Below are 21,676 nucleotides of genomic sequence, written 5' to 3'. Positions count from 1 at the left end.
CCCGATGCTGATGTACAATTCAAACGTTAAATCTGAGGTAGACATAAAACTTTCCTTAACTTTATATCATGGCTGTGCTGCAGTACTGGGGTTTCCCTCAATAAGACATACTCCACGATTCTCCTGCCATCAGGACATATAAAACACAACTTGAATTGATCGGAGTTTGGAAACAGCTTCTTCTCATTTCTCACTTTCAGTTTTCTCTCTTCTGCAAGAATTTGTGTTCATCAGGTTTTCAAAATCAACAACAACACTGAAGCAAAATAGATCTCAGTAACTCACCCACAGCATATAAATAAGCCTCCAGCTTCTTGAGGAGAAGTGCACTGTGTATCGAGAAGCTCTGCTGGATTTGGTGAAGCTGCTTCTCTTGAGTTTGGATTTCCCTCCTCATCAAACTCACCACAGCGACAGACAAAACTGGAAACAAACACTTCACACAGCCAATTCTCATGATGATTTAAATGCTTGAGCATCTCATAACAAGCATTTCATCATGACTTAAAAACTGACCTATTCATCACGGTAAGTTATCAAGTCATATGGACTAATTTTGTCCTTTTTGGAGCTTTCCATTCATTTGTTGTTTGGAAAACAACAGTCTGAATGTTCTGCTAAATATCTCTATTTGTAGTAAGTAAATGATGAAAAAAATATTTTTGGTTACTCCTTTAATAGACATTGACATTTTGTGACAACATGCCCCATTGAGGGCTGTTAGGAATAGGGCAGACTACATAGAAACATGAAACCATTTCTAAATATTTCAGTAGTTTTAACAGCACATTGGCATTTTCACACATCTCTGATGTCGGTTAACAGTCACATGACATGGAAGTAAAATTTTCTTGTGTTTTATTTTGATTTTTGATTTTAAAATTTGTTATGGCCACTTAGGGCCAGCCGTAACATAAATGAATGTGCACTCACATACAAATAAGATAATATCAAACAAAAATAGATTATAGAACAAAAATAACAAACAAAAATAACTAGTTTTAGTACCCTCTAAATTCCCTAAAAAAAAGAAAGCACATAAAAAGAAAAATACAACACAACTTCCTTTACTCCCTTAACCTAAAACATAAAACAAACAGTATTTGCAAAAGAAATGGCGTCACACTCCCAACTTCCCATAACTGAGAATTTGCAAATAATATTTACACAATGTAAAAGCAAGTTTGTCAAAGTACACACAATCAGAGAGGAAACCAAGACCGAACAAAACAAATGACACGCATTCAGCTTCCACAGAGTGTTTGGGGAGGTCCTTTACTCTGGAACCAGGACCAGAACAATCAGGATCTCTGCTGGCTTGAGTGCAGGCCACACCTTCTCCTGCACAGACACACTCAGAAACACAACATACACATACTTCTAATAGACATCAGATATAACGAATTATTTATTTATGGGGCTGAATTTGAACTGTGAAAATCATTCTTTTTCTGAGCATCAATTCTATTTTTACTTTCTCATCAGCCATATAATATTTTTGTGCAATTTTTAGCACCTAATTTTTTTTCAGTTCGTAGCTGCATTACATTTTTTTAGCACCAACACTATCTGTGATGTTTCTCCAGCAGGCTCCAGCATGTCAGCTGCGTTTATCTAAATTGATTAAATCTTGTGTTTCATAAGTCCTGAATTAAATTCTGTATCCTCCAGTGCTGGTTTCTGCACTCCTGAATAAAAACGTTTTTTTCATATTTTCCATTCTGCTCAGCGTTGATCTCCAGACAGCGTTTGGTTTCTCTGTTCTGTATGGCCTCTCCCTGAAAAACAAACAAGATGAAGACGATTTTCTCATGCAATATTCAGATTGTGATATACCACAGTATCCTATCAGTATTTGGGGTTTGTTCACCTGTTTGAAATCCCAGTACATGTGTTTTGTTTTTTCAGTGTCTGAACACCAGGACAGCTCTGGAAACCTGCCTGAACCGGGATCAATTAGACAGCGGCTCTGATCGTGTAAAAGGGATGGCAGGGGATCAGCAAGTATCTCACCACTTGCTGTATAGTAAAATACCTGTGTGAGAAGAAACTGAACTGCATCAAATATTCCTCAAAAATAAAGAGAAGAGAAGAGAAGAGAAGAGAAGAGAAGAGAAGAGAAGAGAAGAGAAGAGAAGAGAAGAGATTACCTGTGAGGTTGAAAAATGACATGGATATAAAATGGGAGTGTTCTCCTCAACTGGCCCCTTATCCAAACATAAACTTGTTTGCAGATCATTAATCAGCTGTGTGATAGAGATAAGGACATTATATTAAACCTCTCGAATATAAAACTCTCGAGTCAAAGTGAACTGTATGTCACTCACCGCTCCATAAGCAAGTACATTCCTGGGATTTAATGCAGTATAGACATTTTCCAGATACCATTTGAATGGTTTGCATTTCAGCCTCTCTCTCAGTCTCTTTCTCTCTGAAACATCACCGATGTCTATTCCATGATTCTGTGGGAAAAGGAGGGAACAGATCATAAATCTAATGAAGACCCAAAACCATTTAACATTTTAAACCTCAAAACCTTTAGTCACACATCTCGGTTGACTTTAAAGGTCTCAAACCAAACCCGCCAGAATCAACACCTTAAGACTCTTAGAATTGGATTTGAAAACCAAGAAGTTGTGTAGTTGAATCTTTTCATTAGATTTACCTGTATGGGGACACCCCAGGCGATGTGGACATTTTTCTTGTATTCGTCCATCCAAACTTCTGCCACTCTGAGGGCATTTCTCTTCATTACACCACTAAGGTCAGGCATGTAGGGTTTGTGCGCCCTTTCAATGTGGGCAACTTTAGAGCAGGGAATAATCTCTATACTTCCTCCACAGAGCCACACCTGAGCCGAGAACAATCAACACTGAATATAGTAGAATATATAGAGTATAATATAAATCATTAGTATATTCATGCACTTTACCCGTATTCCTAATTCAACATTCTCTCCTCCATACACCTGCATCCCTCCATCCAGAGTCCCAATCTCTCCAAAAAACAGACGATCAACCACGAGTATTCCCATTACAGAGGGACTCCTGGAGAACAGGCGGAGAGGACGGATTTAATAGAGTAAAATTCAGCAACATCAGCTCAACAGCACGATTGCCAGCATGAAACTGCTTTCATGCAACAAGAACTTAAGGAGGCCATATGATGCTATTTTAGGTAATTAATTTGTTTATTGGGTAGAATAGGTTAACATGCTTTAATGTTCAAAAAACACATACTTTTTCACATAATGTACATTTTTGCAGCCCTTCTATTCTCAGGCTGTTGGACACACTTTGATTTCTACAAAGCTGAATGGAAATTATTGAATTATCATAAGATTTGTGAGTGATTTAGAGCACAGCAGAACTCGGTCAGATAAAGGCTTATTAATTAAAGTTCCTGTCAAAAAACTTAATTGCATTAAAAGGGCAGCTATAAAAAAAAGTGTTGAGTGGCAAATAGGTATTTGCAATAGAACTGCAGATCAGCAATCAGCAATAAAACTGTTTGAAAATGTATTTCTACACCCACTGTAAATGTTTCTCTTTGTGAGGTTTGGTTTGGAGTGGCTGAAATGCATCTTTACGCACAACTGCCAGCCTGCATGGAGAGCTTCCTGAGACTCCAGAGACTCCAGCAGCTTCAAATACCTGTTTGCTGCTCAACACTGGCTTTTTTTATAGCTGCCCTTTTAATACAATTAATTTTTTTGACAGGAACTTTCCTCAATAAGCCTTTATCTGACTGAGTTCTGCTGTGCTCTAAATCACTCACAGATCTTATGATAATTTGATAATCTCCATTCAGTTTCACACAATATTAGTTGTTTTCATGCCTTTTGCACAACATTGCACCATTTCATGCTTTTCATATTCAGAAAGATCTTTCTTCCTCCCCATAATGCATGAAAACTGTGACTTGCTTAATAATGTGGAACAACCTCTAAGTAGGGTTTCCATAGATCTGGCTAATTATTTTGTCTGAGATTGATACCAGTTATCTAAAAAGACATGGATAAATAAACAAACAAACATTTTCTTAGAAAAACTAAAATCTGAATGTTTATTGTACTGAAATCTTACTGATATGTCACTTGCATAATAATTTGGAACGCAGTGTAGAAATTTACAGAAGTAATATCTAGACTTCTGTCATTGCATTTTAGGCAGGTCTGGAGCAGTGTTCTCTGTTAGAATAAATACCTTTTGTGGCATACTATGAGCTTTGTGAATTTACAGATCTTATACAGTACATGCACTAACAGGTACGTTACATAATAAAGGAAAAGGAAAACATTAAAAAGCATCAAATGACCTCTTACGTATGGAGTCACTTCTTAAACACAGTATTGCACAAGACATACTCACTTTCCTGGCTGTGAGGGGTCTTTTTGATTGTACCACTTCTGTGGGAAAGGCACGTATATGCACCAGAGAGTCCAGTCAAAACCATGAGCGGAGGGGGGATATTTGGTCACTTCCAAGTCATAGTAATTCACTCTGTCAAACACGGGGCTCAGGACCAGTGTGCGATCAGCTTGGATACGTGCAAGCAGTGGCTCCGCCCTAAAGTGAGAGAGTACTTGAGAAAATGTGATTACACTGTCATTGTGTGTTCATTTTCATTAATTGAAATAAAGCTTAAATACAATTAAATATATAAACAAATTAACTAAAACTAAAAAGTAAAAGCTAATTCAAAATATTAATAAATACTAGTTTATAAATAATACTAAAAAAAAACACTGCTTTGGACAAATTTTGCAATACTGTTTTAATATCATCTAGCTGAGAAAATATTGATTTTATTGCCAGACACTGAAGTCAGCTGAGCATATTCACACCATTTGACATGGACCTCAATGTGGGCGTCCAAAATGGCAACCACATCCCCGGTGGCAGCCTTCCAGCCTGAGGTTCTGGCCTGGGCCAGGCCTTTCTGCTCTGGATGGGTCACCATCTTCACCAGGCCTGGGTGTTTCTCATTGATGGAGCTGATATGAACATGCAGCTGTGTCTTCAGCTCTTCTGTGAAGACATACATCCAGAATGACTCCGTTTGTGTAAAATCTGAGACTATAAGGTTTGATGAGGTTTTGAGAGGAACAAACCATTTTTGCTGTGGTCGTCCACCAGTATGATCTCTTTCAGCAGGTGGGCTGGAGTTCTGTTGATGATGCTGCAAATGGCTCTTTGAATGACAGACAGAGCCTCATCCAGATAAATCAGCACAACGCTGATGGTGGGCAGATTGTGTGGATATTCACGTCCAATGCATCTACAGAACAATGACAAAAGCAAAATGGATGAATCCATCAAGAATGTCAGAGCATTTCCATGAATGACTGAAACTCACCTGTGGTCTCGAGTGTCCGGCAGCTCCCGATCCAGAGGTATCTGGTCACTGAGGAAGGCATTATAGCCGTATTTCTGAAAGAGATCCTCAGCCTTTCTCTGATCGTCCTCAGAAAGTTCCACAGTCCATTTCTTGAAAAGATTGGAGTTTGGAAACAGCTTCTTTGCTGGCTTCTTCTCATTTCTCACTTTGAGGCGTTTCTCTTCTGCAAAAATGTTTAATTGTAAGTTAATAAAATTCATTTGAACTTTTTATTCTGGTATACCAGCGAAGTAAAGGTCCCATTGACAGGTTTCTGTTGTTTTATCTTCATCTTGTGAAATCATTGTCTACAGTCAATTCACATTACATTACATACCAACCATGTTTCTTCAAAATAGTGATTAAAATAATATTGTGCATGTACATGTAAAACTAAAGTTTTTTCTCTCTCAAGATTTAAAAAATACTTTTAATAAATATTTATCATGTTTTTAAAAAGATGTTTAAAAAGAAATAGCCCAGTGATCTAGTAACAGCTGTTTTAATCTTTTAAAAGCAATCAATTGCATTGTTGATGGAACATTTTTGCATGCTACATTTCACAGGAAGAGCAAGTTATAACATTTTGATTTAAGATTACGACAGACAGACAGACAGACAGACAGACAGATAGATAGATAGATAGATAGATAGATAGATAGATAGATAGATAGATAGATAGATAGATAGATAGATAGATAGATAGATATTAAAGGGTAACATGTAAAACAACAGGTGAACAGAAATTATTTTTGTCAAATTTGATTCAGATTTGATACAAAACAGATCTCAGTAACTCACCAACAGCATATAAATGAGCCTCCAGTTTGTCCAGCTTCTTGAGGAGAAGTTCGCTGTGTAACGAGAAGTTCTGCTGGACTTGGTGAAGCTGCTTCTCTTGAGTTTGGATTTTCCAATTGACAGAGCTCATATAGAGAAACACCACAGTAACAGACAAGACTGGAAACAAACTCTTCACACTAAATCTCATGATGATCAGAACAGCCAAATTTAAGATGTTTTCCTTCTTCACGAGTCAGTTAGTCTGTGGCCATGTTACTGTACTATTATGTGACACTAGTGTTTGCTGAGTGTTTTTTTTTAGTTTGCCTGATAATCATTACTCTACCATGATCACATTAATCTTGGTACATTATTGGGAGGGAGGAGACCAGGACACTGAATCCTGGTACAACTTTGAGAATATTCACTTTACCAAACTTTCTTAACCTCAAAGACATTATTCAGTAAAATGAACCAGTCTGGCACTACAGTCCTTTTCTTTAATATAAAGAAAAACAGGTCCATTTTGGACGACAGGCTGAATATACATCTGCAAATAATCTCTTGCTAAAATGTCCATTTGATACAAAAAAAAAAAAAAAAAGTTTTCAAATCATTAAAAATTTAATTTTCTCATGTCGTGTGTTTTTGATTCATTTCAATTTATCAGTATTTATCAGGCAGAGTGAGTATTCCCAAAGATATGATCAACTGATGCAGTTGAGTATTTACATAACCTGCAGTACTGAAACACTTATGAGTATTGTAACATTAATTTGTATAGAAACACCCTTCTTCTGCAAACAAGACTCCTTAGAATTTACACAGGCTATTTAAACATTTTGTTTGCAGAGTGATAGGTGACTTGGTTTTATAGGTTTATTTGCATAGAACTTTCACAATACATGTTTCAAAGAAGCTTTACAAAATTAAAGCTCCACCCCAGATGACTGGCAAGGAGAGCTTCTCTATTGTTCCTCTCCTCCATGCATGGCTCGTTTTGGCCACTAGAGGGAGACATTGCTTGAGCGTCCACTCAATGGATAGTTCAACCAAAAATTTTAATTCTGTCATATTTACTCTCCCTCAAGTTATTTCAAACCTGAATGAATGTCTTTATTCTGCTGAACACAAAAATATTTTGAAGAATATGGGAAACCAATATGAATAAGTATATGAAAAAAAAAAAACACTATGGAAGTCAATGGGGCCCATCAACTGGTTACTGACATACGTCAAAATATATTTTTTTGTTCATAAGCACAAATGTGTTTATAAGTGCAAGTGCAAGTTCACAAGTGCTTTGTGCGCATCCGTTAACAAGGAAATGGCTCTATTTCTGCTGTCCCATAAGCGCCATCTACTGTCAGGGAGTCAATTTATTTTTCATTCAGCCTGTCTGTGGTTTTTGTTTGTGAAAATGAGACCCAATTTTTATGCGCTGTAGTAAATTTTAACCGGAAAATGGAAAATATTTTGATGGAAAATGGAAAAATGTGCATTCTAAAAATCTAAAAACCATTTGAAAAAACTGATTTTACCATATTACACTTTAATGTTCATCAAAAAATGCATATTTACAAAGCTAAAACACCACACAAAAACATTTAAAAATATTACAATGACAACAAAAAGTAATTTATTCCCTACATATTACTGTAAGTGAGGGATGAAAGACCTTAAAATTATGGAAAAATGTCAGAAAATAGACCATTTTTACCATTTCTTTTTCTGCCATGGAAACCTAAAGATGCATTAAGCGTTCCCAAAAAGCGCTGTGCAGCTTCTCATTACATTGTTTCTGTAGTCTGTTTAGTTCACAGCAGCATTAGGGTGAAGAGGTTTGACTCGAGCCAGACGGGAAAGTCCTAAGCGCAGCCCCTGTCCAGGAGACTTCATAGATGCATTCTGGGACGCACCAGGACTCCGGCCAACCAGACCTGGAGATGGAGTTAGAGTTTACAACAGTATTTGTGTATTTACCACAAATACAGCACTTTGTATTAGGCAGTCGAAATCGACAACTTTGCATTGATGATTTGAGCCAGTAGTCTCACCAGGGGGATTCCACTTAGGCAGTCTGCCTCCTGCAGGACTGGAGCAGAGTGCAGGTTTAGAGACAGGTGGAGTATTGGGCGTCTTCTTCAGTCCAGACACAGGAGCAGCTGGACTTCGACATAGCGTTGGGCTGGGAGCTGTCAGAAAGAGAGAGATGTTAGTGTGACGTCTTTTATTGGACAGTAAAATTTAGGGTGTGTTCACACTTGGCAGGTTTGGCTCGATTATGAACTCTGGTGCGTTTGCATAAGTGTAATAAGTGTGAATTTTGTCATCAGAACCCTGCTGCACAGTAAACAAGTGGACCGGGACCCACTTTTTCTGGGGGGTTTCGGTTTGCTTCCAAATGAACTCTGGTGAGGTTCAACAGGTATATGAACACAACACCGACCAAAGACATCCAAACAAACCAAAAACAGGATGTGATGTCACAAGATGTGACCCTATAAAGGACACAATGCTCAAGCATACCTGTTTTTCTCATCATAGGGGCTACACTGCCCATTACAGTTCGGTACAGGCGTCAGAAACGACGTCTCCTCACAGCAGATCTTTGTTTGTGTGAGTGATGGAGGAAAGTCTGGCACCATTTTGTATCATTTGCTTTTTTTGGTCTAGACCAAAAGAACCAAGAGAATCGAAGTACAAGTGTGAACACAACAGGAAAAGGAAAAAAGTACCCGAGCTTTTAGCTTTCGAGGCTTTCGTGGGCTTTTTCTCTTTCTTCTCCTTCTTGTCCTTCACAGGAGGTGGGGCCTTTTTTTCTGTCTTTTGTTTCACCACCTTTTTCTTCTTCATTGTGAATGTCTCATCTTCACTTTCCTCTTCTTCAGTGAAGTCTGCATCACTCTCTGAATCTGCAACAGGAACAACTGTATATAAATGCCATATTTTGAATCTGCACTAAAAACATATGCAGCAGAGGCCAGTCCGAATCCATGGGTTTAAAGAGGACCTAGAATGCTTTTTTACATGTTCAGCTTTCTTAAAGGGTTAGTTTTCCCAAAAAAATAAAAATAATGTAATTTATTACTCACCCTTGTGTCGTTCTACACCTGTAAGACCTTCATTCATCTTCAGAACACAAATTAAGATATTGTTGATTAAATCCGATGGCTCAGTGAGGCCTCCATTGACAGCAATGTTACTGCACCTCTCAAGATCCATAAAGGTACTAAAGACATTTTTGAAACAGTTCATGTGAGTTCAGTGGTTCTACCTTAATATTATAAAATGACAAGAATATTTTTTGTGCACCAAAAAAAACAAAATAATGAATTTTCAACAATATCTATATGGGCCAATTTCAAAACACTGCTTCATGAAGCTTCTGAGCTTTATGAATCTTTTGTTTTGAATTAGTGATTCGGATCCCCTTTCAAACATCTAAACTGCTGAAATCACGTGACTTTTGTGCTCCGATTCACTGATTCAATTCCTAAAGTTTTGAACTCGGCCCATATAGATATTGTTGAAAAATCGTTAATTTTTTTTTTTTTTTTTGGCAAACAAAATGTATTCTTGTCACTTTATAATATTGAGGTAGAAGCACTGAACTCACATGAACTGTTCAAATATGTTTTTAGTACCTTTATGGATCTTGAGAGGTGCAGTAACATGCTTTCAATGGAGGCCTCACTGAGCTATTGGATTTATTGGGTGAACTAACCCTTTAAAGGGATAGTTCACCCAAAAATTAATATTCTGTCATCATTTACTCACCCTCAAGTTGTTCTAAACCTGCATGAAGTTCTTTATTCTGTTGAACATAAAGGAAGATATTTTGAAGAATGTTGGTAACCAGACAGTTGCTGGATCCCATTGATTTCCATCGTATAAAAAAATACTATGGACGTCAAGGGGGACCAGAAACTGCCTGGTTACCAGCATTCTTCAAAATATCTTCTTTTGTGTTCAGCACAAGAAACAAATTATTACAGGTTTGGAACAACCTGACGGTGTTTAAATGATGACAGAATTTTCATTTTTGGGTAAACTATCCCTTTAAGTGTGATGTTGGCAGTATGAAAAAGGTCTGCAGAGGCATGAGCAAACTAAGGGGGCGGGGTCTGGTTGAGTTAATTAATAGTGTGTTGAAACTGGCGGTTATGGTAAGGGGAGTGGCATTTCCCAAACATGCTTGAAGAGCTTGACCAATCACAACATACTGATCCAGCCAACCAATCAAAGAACAATGCACTTTCAGAAGGAGGGGCTTCATAGAGACAGGAACTAATCAGAGCATTACTGACAGACTGTGAAGAGAGGAGCTAAAACTGTCAAATATATGAAAAATAAGGTGTTTTTTGAACATTCAAGCATGAAAATCTATTCTATTAGACCCCAAAATCAACATTTAAGACTTTGTAAAAGGTATAATATGGCCTCATTAATTAAGATTGTGATGTGGTGATTGTGGTGCTCAGATTACCTGGGGTGTTTTGCAGCTGGTAGTCCTCATCGTCTTTGTTGTCCTTCTTCTTTAGTGGTTTTCTCTGCTTTTCTGAGGTTTCAGTCTGTTTGGAAACACTGGGAGGGGAGGCGTCCACACTGATCAGATTCAGTCCTGAAAACAAGGGTAATAATAAACACAGAGGTACACATGCATAGGAAATGTAGCATTTGTTCTCTTTTTATGTCAGCCCCAGAGATGCAGTTTTCTGACACACTGATTACACTGAAAATTCAATTGTGTTAACATCAAAAGTTAATATCTGCATAATAACAAACCTGCTTTACCTAAACTTCTGTCATCAATGCTACAGTTTGACAGCACTGGAGGACAATCTGGATGGGGATGACTGTCATCTACTGTACAAAATCAAGCACAGACTTTTGTTTAGAGAAGGTTTTTACATGAAAATGTCACATAAAGAAGCTCCATATATGTACAAATAATCAGTTTGTGACCCAGTAAACAGACAAAACATGTTTTTTTTGTTATTACCTAAATGGCTTCCATCAGCACTGCAGTGTATCAGAACAGGTGGAGAACATTGAACAGGCTGAGACGCGTCACAATCTTCTGCACAACACAACAAGAACACAAGACATTAAACAACAATACAGGGATGCAATACAGGGTTTTTTGCTTTACATGCTCATTTGTAGTTACTTCAAGGGATTTTTTTATTTATTTTTTATTACCCTATATGTCAAAAACTGTTATAACATATTGTTGCAACATTTTACCAAAATCAACATTAGGTTAAAATCTCATGCTATAAAAGACAAAGTGCTATACAGGCAATATTGACTGATTAGATGGTAAGAATGTTTTGCCACATCTCAGACCTCAAATACATAAAATATTACCCATTATAGACATAGTTTTTAAAGTAAAGAGTAAAGGAAACACTGTACAGTACTTATTGAAACAACCAGTAATTAATGTAGGTGAGTTTTCACTGAAAGGTGAGGAGTTTGCATCCATGACAATAACATAAAGCTTTGCAATCCACAAATGAGGGAAATGAACTCTTACACCAGCAGAACATTCACCTGTTTTGGTTGTAGGCTCTCCATCTTGTGTTCTTGAAGAGTCCAGCAATGACAAAGTTAAAGCTGCCTCCAAATCTCTTTCATAAAGTTTATCATTCAGAAATGTCCTGAAATAACACAACAGTAAAGGGTCAATGGAGTCATTACATACAATCAGTGGTCTATTAATGCTTTTCCTTTGCAATTACACAAAGAATTTGAGCTGATTAGTAATAAAATGTGTTCTGAAAAGGTAAAATGCTTTTTTGTAACCTCTTTTTGCTTCCTGAGCTGGTGAGATCAACAACTTCATTTGGAGATGCACTTGTAGACTTGCGATTGCTCTCTGAATCAAGGTCTTTGACAGCTGTTCGAGCTTTTTTGGGAGGAGGTTTCTCACAGGCAAAGTCCTCATCTGCACATAAATCATGTAAACATCTTGATTGGCTCTTTATAGCTTTATACGTTTTGGAGTGATATCCTTAATGCAAATCAGATGTCTCACCGTCATTGTCTTGGAAGACTGAGTAGTCTACAGCTTTCCTATTTCTGGTGACAGGTAGAAAACAGCTTGTATCAAAGACTTTCTGACTTTCCAGATTTTTGAACTCACAGTGACTGATTATGAAAATATCAGGAAGTAACATGTCGCTACATATACCACAGACAAACAGCTGTCATACAGAAGCAAGCATATATGGAAAGTGACATGACAACACTAATCTATGCAATTAATTAACTCATTTTGTAATAAAGGACGTATATTGAGAAAGTTAATACGCACCTGGAAGGCCGGTCCATAATTTAGATAAAAAAGAAAGAATAAAATCGCACTTTTTGCGCTATAAATACACAACCAAACACTGACACTACTGCAGTATTTTTCTATAACCTTTCGTACTATCTGCTGAAAGTTATGCTAACAACCACCAATCAAAAAACTTTAAGTTAAAAACATAAAGGACACCTAGAAAGTCTGTATTTGTGTCAAAGGCATGTTGTTGTGATGTGAGGTGATGCGCAGCCCGCCTGAAAACAAACGGCGGAAATCTATCGGAAGATACGAATTTGCAATTCACTAAAAGCTTGTCTACCGTTGTGTTTCCAGTTCAACTCTAAGCAAGTGATTAAATATAATAGTAGTTTTCAAATTATTACATGGCCTTAAAAACTCGACGAAACCTTTTTTAATTGGTACAAGCTTTGTGCGCTTTGTAAAAATGTCGAATCTGCGAATACGATTTCTAAGCGTGGAAGCGGAGATTACGTCACACACAAAAAAAGTGATTTTATTTTTTTATTTTTTGTTTATCATAGTGACCTCTAATGACTGTAAAATGTATTCGTAAAAATTTTAAAAAATAATAAAAATGAAGTTATAATATTTAATGTTAGATGTTGTTAGCTAGTTGTTTCTGTAAAAAGATTATTTGCTTACGTTATTTAACAATATACTTAATCTCCTAGTAAATTATTTAAAGTTGTTTAGAATTACTTCACAGAAAATGAGGCTGTTTTGGTGGGGGGAAATTAAATTAAAAAAATAAAAGGTCGAAAATAATGACAAATACACGATATTAGCCTAAAAGCGTATTAAGAGACATTAATATGTAGCTACACATTAGGACCTCCACTTGAAATTTACATAAGAAACTTTTCTAATGTAAATGAAAATTGTACATTTTAGCCTAAATCAAATTATTTTTACATAATAAACAGTAAAATGTCATTTTGCCAGTGTTATAGTAATATCAAGCCTTTTAAATCGTATTTAAAAACTCAAATCAGCTACAAAATCTAAATCCTCTTTCTATTTGTAGAGCTTTGGCATAAGCAGGTCATAGTGTAACTAGGTTGGCTCTCTGTAAGGCCCTTCCTTCCGAAAATAACCAAAGTGCAGCCATTGGAAACAAAACAGAGTGTGGAAAGGTTTATTCTTGGAGACTCAGATTTCAGATTGATTCTGAGAGTTCATTATTCACCTCTAATGACAGGAACCTGAAGTTCAACCAAACAAATCACAGAATCACTTATTAATGCAAATTAAAATAATAATACATTATTTTTTTTTAAAAAAAAACGAACTTGCTGTCTAAGTTTACTGAAGATGAATAAGACACAAATAAATCACAGAACTTTAATCGAGAAACAAACTTTTATTTATTTAAAACGAGTAAAACGGGTAAGCCATAACATTTCCCTGCATTTAAAGCATCCATATAAATACTATAAATAAAACATATGCAATTCATTAAATAAATAAATACTTTATTGGTTGACAATTGTTATCCACGGGTGGTGTCCAGCACCAAAGACAAATTCATGGTGGCAGGTGAAAAAAGAAAAAAAAAAAAAAAAAAAAAACGCAGGTTTTGGTTCTTGAGATTTGGTGAAATGCAACCTAAAGAATCTGTAGATCTACGTGAAATTGATTTTGAAACATATGTCCTTTAAAACATTTATTTATGACCTGTGATGAAAATATTATGGAGTCACACTCTTGCGTTGGCGCATCGACTTTGCGCAAAGCGAAGTCCACTGCAGTCACCTGCATGGAGGATCCAGAGTTTTATCCGACAACTGCTGAGATCCGGGGACTGCCGGGGCTCGTGTCGTGAAGAAGGTCCCAAGGGTCATCATCGGAAGGGGAAACTACGGTTTCTCTGGAGATGTTTCGACCCTCTGACGGCTCAAAGTCCAAGTCCCCATCGTCCTCTTGAGCAGCTCTGGAGTCGGACTCCTCTCCGTACCGGAGCGCGTTCAGCGGGTCTGACGGATTCACCTGTCGGTTTCTCCGCTCGCGGTGCTGCAGGCGCTCCAGTGGGACAGTGTTCTTCTCTGATAAGAAGAGAGATGACTGAGGGAGGTTTTGTCCTGCTATAAACACCTGTTTCGCCCCATCCAGGTTAAGCAGTATGCCATGCTTGGTGGAGTAGTACACGTCACGATGGTTTTCCAAAAGTTTGTGGTGAAAAAGACAATCTTCTTTATTGCAGACCGCCTAAAGACACAAAAAATATAACAGTAAAATAAAGAAGGCAAAGTGTCTCAATTCTATAACTAAAGCCCAGTTCACACCAAGAACAGTAACGATAACTATAGGCTATTAAAACAATATTAATAAGTTATAATGTTAGCAATATTAGTGTCTACAACGCGTGCGCGCTGCATTTTTTTTCCGTCTGCGCTTTAAAGTCAGGTGGATTCTGATTGGCTGTCAATGTTTTTATCATTCATCAGCTGTAAAAGAAATAGCTGTTTTGGTTATAGCTGTGGTGCGAATTCTGCTATTCTTTTATATTTATAAAAATGTTTAGAACAATATCTTTTTCATTATCGTCCTTGGTGTGAACGGGCTCTATAAATAATAACCTGTGTATTATGTTTTCTACAATTTTATTGCCTTTTTCAAGTCAAATATATTTGGTTAGAAACTTACAGATGTGAAAAGGGTCCCTCCAGCATCCATGCACAAAAATCGGTTGCTTTTCACTCCAAATATTGCCAGACGGTCTCTGCTCTCTGCCTTCAATAAAATTACACCTGTTGAAATGCAGGATTTAAAGATTAAAAGGTGGATATATAAAGGGCATTGTTTGATATGAAAAACGTTGTTTTATTTAATCATCATTGAATAGACTGGTATAGTTTGACTTTTATTTTACTGGCACTATCTTTAAACAGTACTCACTGTAGGACCCCCGGTTTGTAGTTTTGCGCACATGTCCATTCGCACTGATCTCCAAGTAGAAGTTGTTTAAGTCTGAAGTTGTCTGAAGGTGGATGAATCTCCGCGGGTTTCCCCAGTTGGAGCCCAGGAGAGGTGAAGGGTTGGGGGCAGCATCCGCAGCTCTGAAGCCCTGGAGGGCTGTGAACCACAGCGCAAGGACGGAGGAGTGCAGCATGTGCAGGTTGGAAAGTGCGCAACGCATCTTCACAGAGCGCAGAGTATCGATGCGTAAAACCAGTGTGCAGAGCTGAAGAAGTTGTGATGCGTAAAAGTTTGTGAGCGCGGCTATTTAAACGCATCCTGTGCCACTCCTCGCCACCATCCTTTACGCAACACTCGCCCCCAGAGCCAGAGGATGTGAGGGGGTGGCCTCAACACCTTCTGTTCTTTATGAAGGTAATTGAGTGGCAAACCATAATTGGTTTGTCAATTTGCCATAAATTTGACTTTCTATGTGTCCAAACTCATGGGACAAAAGTCCCTCTAGGTTCATTTAAATTATTATTTCGCATGAGAGAATCAATTTATGGTCTTCCAATGTTTCTCAAATGCTAAATAAGATGTATAACTCAATATGTTTATTTATGAATTTAAGATTCTATAACCTATTAATTGACTTCCCTGCACAATAGTATAGTGAACGGATAGTTTAAGTTTATTAGATTAAGTCATCTTGGATAAAAGCGTCTGCTAAATGAATAAATGTAAATGTAATGTAACTGTCCTATGACCCCAATCTGAACTTCCTCATGTTGGCCAGCAGAGGGAACCTGTGCCTCATTCACGAACAGGGACCGATTCAAGTACATTGTCCTTACAATAAAATATAACAACAACAATAAAAACAGAATAATAAATAATATAACAATAATAATAATAATATTTATTATAAACAATTATATATATATATATATATATATATATATATATATATATATATATATATATATATATATATATATATATATATATATATTTTTTTTTTTTTTTTTTTTTTTTTTTCATAGCAACAGTAGTGGCCAAAATTCGATGTCCTGCCTGCATGGAGAAATTGACATCTTTACCTTTTATTAAAAAAAATTAAGAATTTGTTAAAGATTTTGCAAGCATGTTGTGTAGTTGTGCTTGGAGTCAATTGTTTTATTTGTGATAACGCAATGAAACATGCCAAATTGTGCAGACATAATTTTTGGTCAAACACAGAAATTATGATGAACACATGCAAAATCAGGAGGGAACCAACAAAATATTAATAACTGATTATGTTGTGGTTAATATGCTTTTTCCTATGATAATTTTGTTTTGTTTTTTTGCTTTTTTTAAAGTAAAATAGTAAAATAAAACCTGTAGCTGCCCTTTATTGCCAAATAATTTTGTCAGACAAAAACCTTAACCAGTGTTATGTTCTTCCCTCATATTTAAGATATTTAAATATCCTCATATTTCGATGGTTTTATCAAACTCGTAGGGTCACAACTAATATCCCCTCCAGACATCACTATACTTAGTTTCCTTTATATTATTCTTTATCATATTTTTTATAAATTCTTAAATATTTTAGTCTTTTTCAATTTATATTTTAGAATTTCAAAATGGAAACAAAACAGGAACACAAAGAAAACAAGTGAAGAAAACAAAGAAAATTGGATAAATAATTCAATCTCAAAAAGTAAACATTCCATATACCACTACTACTACTACTAATAATAATAGTAAGTTTTATTTATATAGTGCCTTTGCAGGGCTCAATGACACTTCTATTATTAATAATATTTAAATAGAGATATTGGATCCAATTGGATCCAATAGATGTCATATTAACTCTCAAGCTTAAATTTATGCATATGAATCAAGACAACAAATTCAAATAACCATGACAGGGAAGAAGTTTATGAATACTTGAGAGTAGTTTATTGAACTGTTTCATGTTGTATAAATGATCCTGTATGAGTGTGACATCCTGACAGCATGACTGGGGTGGCGATTATTTCTAGAAAAGAATCAGTTCTGACTGCTCACTGTACTTGCTACTTTGAGCATAATTAAATGTTAAACAAATACACACAACATATGAAATAAAAGGCAAAAAAAGAAAATAGTTTTATTAACATCAGGAACATGATTAAACTGCTGTGCACAGCACATACGTAGAAAAGTAAAAGAAAAAAAAATATTTTTCAATAAATCTGTATTTATACATAGCATCAGCACTTGTTTTTAGAAACACATGATTATGACCTCAGTTTCCTACTGTCAAAAATCATTTCAAGAAATCATAACTAAGGCAAGAGTGAGACGTGTGTTTATAAAGAGGAGCAGACAGAAACACAGTACAGCCACACAAAATCCTGAATTGTGAAGAATGACTCAAAATTATGTAAAAGATTCATTTATATATATATATATATATATATATATATATATATATATATATATATATATATATATATATATATATATATATATATATATTTAGTCAAAACCTGCTAAAGGGTAATAATGGAACATCAGTTTTAAAAAGTGATTTTTCACTATTATTCACAAAAGGATCTGCATTTTCTTTGGTTTAAATAAAAGATTTTTGTCATAAAAGACAATTTTGTGCATCAAAACCACTCCTTTCCAGCAAAATCAACTTGATTTTCAAAAGTCAATAAATTTGCATCAGCTGAATAACATTTTTGACAAGCCAAACATGTCAGTCTCTGAGTAACATAATTTATTTAAGCCACAAAATAAGCTTCATTCTGTAAAATAAGTATAATGAACTAGAATGTCTCCATCATGTTTTATAACTAGCCAAAAATCAAACATAGTTCACCCCTCACGCATGTTATCATGTCCGTCAAAAGCTTAGCCTGGCTGTCAGTTGTAATATTAGAACTAAAAAACACTGAGCTAACACACTCATGAGCCTCAATCACTTCACTAAATACTTGCTGACTAAGAAATGAATAATAATTATCTTACAATCCATCTGTTTTCAAATCCACATCATTTGAATATAACTGATGTCTGTCAAAAAATAACGTGCACAATACACGCTAGTATTTACGAGAAGCAGAGGTCCAGCGTGTCACGCATTTCCTAGAAAAAACAAACTAGCGGATGTTTTGACTACAGTACGTCATTGCTTTTCGAGAAGAGGGAGAAAATGGCCACCTGAGCGGTTTCAACATGTTGTCTGTCAGAGACGATAACATACATAATACACGTGAATATAAATTTGTTCTTCACTCGCTGAGATTGAATCGGAATGATCAGGGAACTGAGTGAAATGCTAAAGAGAATAAACGCCAATCCAACTGAAAAACTTCGCCGGGTTAGTGAACATTGTTCAACGTGTAAGTTCCTGACGGAAACGGGAAGTTGTATGTTATATTTTGACAGACATTTTTTAATGCATGATTCTGACATTGCTGATTTGTATATTTTCAATAGTTTTCTATTCTTGACTGATCTTTTTTCATAATTTTGGCAATAGATGAACTGTTAAATGAGTGATCTTGAGACGAGTCCCTGTAGTTCAATTTCACTCTCATATGCTGTAATATTGGGGAACTTGACAGGTGATTTTAGGTGATGTAGTTTGACCACTATCTTCTAGTTGTTTAAAAGATTAAGGCAATTATTAAAGTGTGATATAATGTTGTTTCATTTTCCAATAAAAGATGATACATGTTACATGATTTGTTACATTTAATTACCCCTTAGCAGATTTTAACTGTTTTTATATGTGTGTAATGTGCTAGTGGCAAAAAAAAACCCCACACAGAAATCACACTAAATGATTAATGACCCCCCTCAGACACTGGGGTCTTTCCTCTCACTGTAACAGGATCAGCCACACAAAGCCATTTCAAAACAAAGACACTGCAAAGACAAGAACTGGCATCCCATTCTAATGCCCAGTGCTCCAAAGATTCCGAAAGCCTCCCTCCATATGTGAGGAGGATTCAGACGGTGACAGCTTGCAGTCATTCATGCACATACGTTTTTCTCATGAGCGTTAAGAGTCCAGAGTCTACCAGGAAACTGGTGTCTATATTCTATGCCCAATAAACATTTTTACAGCTGTTGCTATAAATCCAAGCGACATACATCAGCAGATGAGAAGGCTCCGATTCCCAAACGTTCACGCACATCGCTCATTCTTCACAGTCTTAGAAAAAAAGGTTCCGTGGGGTTCTATATAGAACCCAAAAAGGTTCTATATAAGGAGAAATGTCTTAAACGATTGTATAATACTTTCATATTTAAGCGATAAAGTATGTTTATGAGCTGTTTAATTCGAAGAATTAAATTAAAATTAAAAATGAATTAAAACATTCATAAAATGATCCATGATGGAACCCCTAAAAGGTTCTATATATGAACCTTTTCTTCTAAGAGTGTATGACACAAATTATTGAAACAGCTCATTAGACTCCTTGATTTCACTTCTTAATGCTTCATTAGTGCTCAAGATTTCATGACACATTCAGAAGACATACTGTATTAAAATAAATTTATAGGTTGACCTAAACCATGCACTATAATTTGCTATTAAACCAATGAATCCTGGATCTTTATTAGATTAATTAATTTAAAATAAGGCTCTAATGAAGCCAAAATGTTAGCTGATCCACTGACATCATTAAATGTGTATGAAATGCTGTTAAATAGTGACATTGATGTCTTATAAATGTGTTTTATTGTTTTTGTACGTGTACAAGTCTCACTGGGACTGGGAATTCTGAGGCCCATCAGCTAAATACAGTCCTCAATGGCACAGCAGAAAAACCAGAAGAATTTGATGAGACAGATGAGACCACAAAACAAGCAGCTTGGCAGAGGCGAGAAATCATTAGCCTTTTTTAGTCTCCTTAAAGTATTGCGTCCGTCCTGCAGAGGTCTGTCTTGATATATTTACTGCGCTAGAGGAAGGAGTCGGTTCCATGAAATATAGTAGCAAACAAGAGTTAAAGTGCCCCATTATGCTTTTTTGAATATTACTTTTCATGCAGTGTGTGATATAGCTGTATGTGAATGTAAAAGTTCAGCGACGTTTAAAAGATCAAAGTTATTGTCTCCCCAAAGAAAGAATCAATTCTGAACTGCTGAAACGAGTGGTCAGTAATTCCAGTCTCACTTCCTGTTACATACCTACTTAACAAATTTGCATAATTCCATCCTATGGTCCTCATTGGCTGCCCACGAACAACGTTTACTTTGACCCGCCCTCAAACACTGTAGTTGAAGTCAAAAAGAAATAAGCAAATCCACTCTGCATAACCTTCCAAAGGATGAGGACTCAAGCTCTGATTTCTACAGTAAAAAAGACGCCATCATTACTGTTTGTTTCACTGTGCATTAAGTACTGAGTAAGCCTCCGGTGATGAAATTCAGATACGGTAATGGCCGTTTCGTTTCCCACACATACTTTAAGCGGTGTACCAATCACAACAGACTCGGGCATCTGACCAATCAGAGCAGAGTATACTCTCGGAAAGACGGGGATTAGAGAGACTGAATCTTTGAACGAACCGTTTCAGACACTGTGAGAAATTAGGTGATGTGCAATGTATATTATGAGGAAATTAAAGTGTTGATTGACATTGGAAGCATGTAAACCTGTTGTAGGAGACTCCAAAACAAAATCAGGAACCTTTAAAATAGCATAACAGAGCACTTTAATTACCCAATAAGGTTATATTACTACTGGATTCGGCCAACATATTCCGACTGCAGTTCATAACTATTTTAAGTTTTGGTGAATTTGTAGGATCCCATTTGTACACTTTTTTACGACTAACTGACAGTTAGGTTTAGTGATGAAGCTTCATGCTTTTTTTCTTCTAAAAATTCATACATAATTGGCATATCTTAAAATAGTTACTTGTTCCACAAGATTGGGTTGGATTTGTCTGATTTGTGGTGATTTGAAGTGATAAAATCACAAAGCCTGCCTTCACATGCTTAAAGTTAACATGAAACTACAACCTATTTTACTTCTGTAATGTGATGACTTTCTGAGTGAAAACTGTAAAAAAAATCCACCAGAGATTATTTAAATCATGAAAAGCGGCTGTTATATACCATTTTGACAATACAGAGACAAACTACTGTTTCTTTGGAATAATGTTGACTAATAAAACGTGCACAGACCAGGAACGGGCATGGAAAAAGTAAATAGGGATGATTTTGTTTTCATGTTAATTGGATGTAGATGGATGTTGTAGTCAGCAGGAAAGAACTCAGGATCCA

General features: G+C 36.2%; 2 protein-coding genes and 1 pseudogene across 4 annotated transcripts; all 3 read right to left on the bottom strand.

The window, feature by feature from the left end:
- Positions 1-721: 721 nt before the first annotated feature.
- LOC137023779 (probable polypeptide N-acetylgalactosaminyltransferase 8) lies at positions 722-6,370 on the bottom strand (annotated as a pseudogene).
- A 1,337-nt stretch (positions 6,371-7,707) lies between these two features.
- Positions 7,708-12,724, bottom strand: rad51ap1 (RAD51 associated protein 1). Of its 3 annotated transcripts, none has more exons than XM_067390847.1 (10): positions 12,485-12,724; positions 12,206-12,249; positions 11,974-12,115; positions 11,722-11,828; positions 11,168-11,245; positions 10,951-11,031; positions 10,652-10,786; positions 8,901-9,077; positions 8,220-8,357; positions 7,708-8,102 (listed from the first exon to the last, which is right to left on the bottom strand). In XM_067390847.1, exons 1-10 carry the CDS (start codon positions 12,499-12,501, stop codon positions 7,975-7,977), a joined length of 1,047 nt encoding a protein of 348 aa, XP_067246948.1. In that variant the 5' UTR covers positions 12,502-12,724; the 3' UTR covers positions 7,708-7,974. The 3 variants fall into 3 exon arrangements, with proteins under 3 accessions (XP_067246948.1, XP_067246950.1, XP_067246949.1); XM_067390849.1 differs by having other exon boundaries at positions 10,960-11,031; XM_067390848.1 differs by having other exon boundaries at positions 10,951-11,028.
- A 1,545-nt stretch (positions 12,725-14,269) lies between these two features.
- fgf23 (fibroblast growth factor 23) lies at positions 14,270-15,632 on the bottom strand. The gene is made up of 3 exons (XM_067390846.1): positions 15,392-15,632; positions 15,140-15,243; positions 14,270-14,701 (listed from the first exon to the last, which is right to left on the bottom strand). Exons 1-3 carry the CDS (start codon positions 15,630-15,632, stop codon positions 14,270-14,272), a joined length of 777 nt encoding a protein of 258 aa, XP_067246947.1.
- Between the last annotated feature and the right edge of the window lie 6,044 nt (positions 15,633-21,676).

Source organism: Chanodichthys erythropterus, chromosome 8 (genome assembly GCF_024489055.1).
Source record: "Chanodichthys erythropterus isolate Z2021 chromosome 8, ASM2448905v1, whole genome shotgun sequence".
Taxonomy (NCBI): Eukaryota; Metazoa; Chordata; class Actinopteri; order Cypriniformes; family Xenocyprididae; genus Chanodichthys; species Chanodichthys erythropterus.
The sequence above is the reverse complement of the archived record's forward strand: the minus strand, read 5'-3'. Positions and strand labels throughout refer to the sequence as shown.

Bases quoted from the DNA above. Each gene is read 5' to 3' on its own strand.
- fgf23 (XM_067390846.1), bottom strand. From the start codon at position 15,632: ATGCGTTGCGCACTTTCCAACCTGCACATGCTGCACTCCTCCGTCCTT. The intron at 15,244-15,391 runs GTGAGTACTGTT...GCATTTCAACAG, and splicing joins TACAAACCGGGGGTCCTACA to GTGTAATTTTATTGAAGGCA. The intron at 14,702-15,139 runs GTAAGTTTCTAA...TTGTGTCTTTAG, and splicing joins GAGGGACCCTTTTCACATCT to GCGGTCTGCAATAAAGAAGA.
- rad51ap1 (XM_067390847.1), bottom strand. The intron at 8,358-8,900 runs GTACTTTTTTCC...TCTTTCTGACAG, and splicing joins CTCGAAAGCTAAAAGCTCGG to CTCCCAGCCCAACGCTATGT. The intron at 8,103-8,219 runs GTGAGACTACTG...CTCCATCTCCAG, and splicing joins GCCTAAGTGGAATCCCCCTG to GTCTGGTTGGCCGGAGTCCT.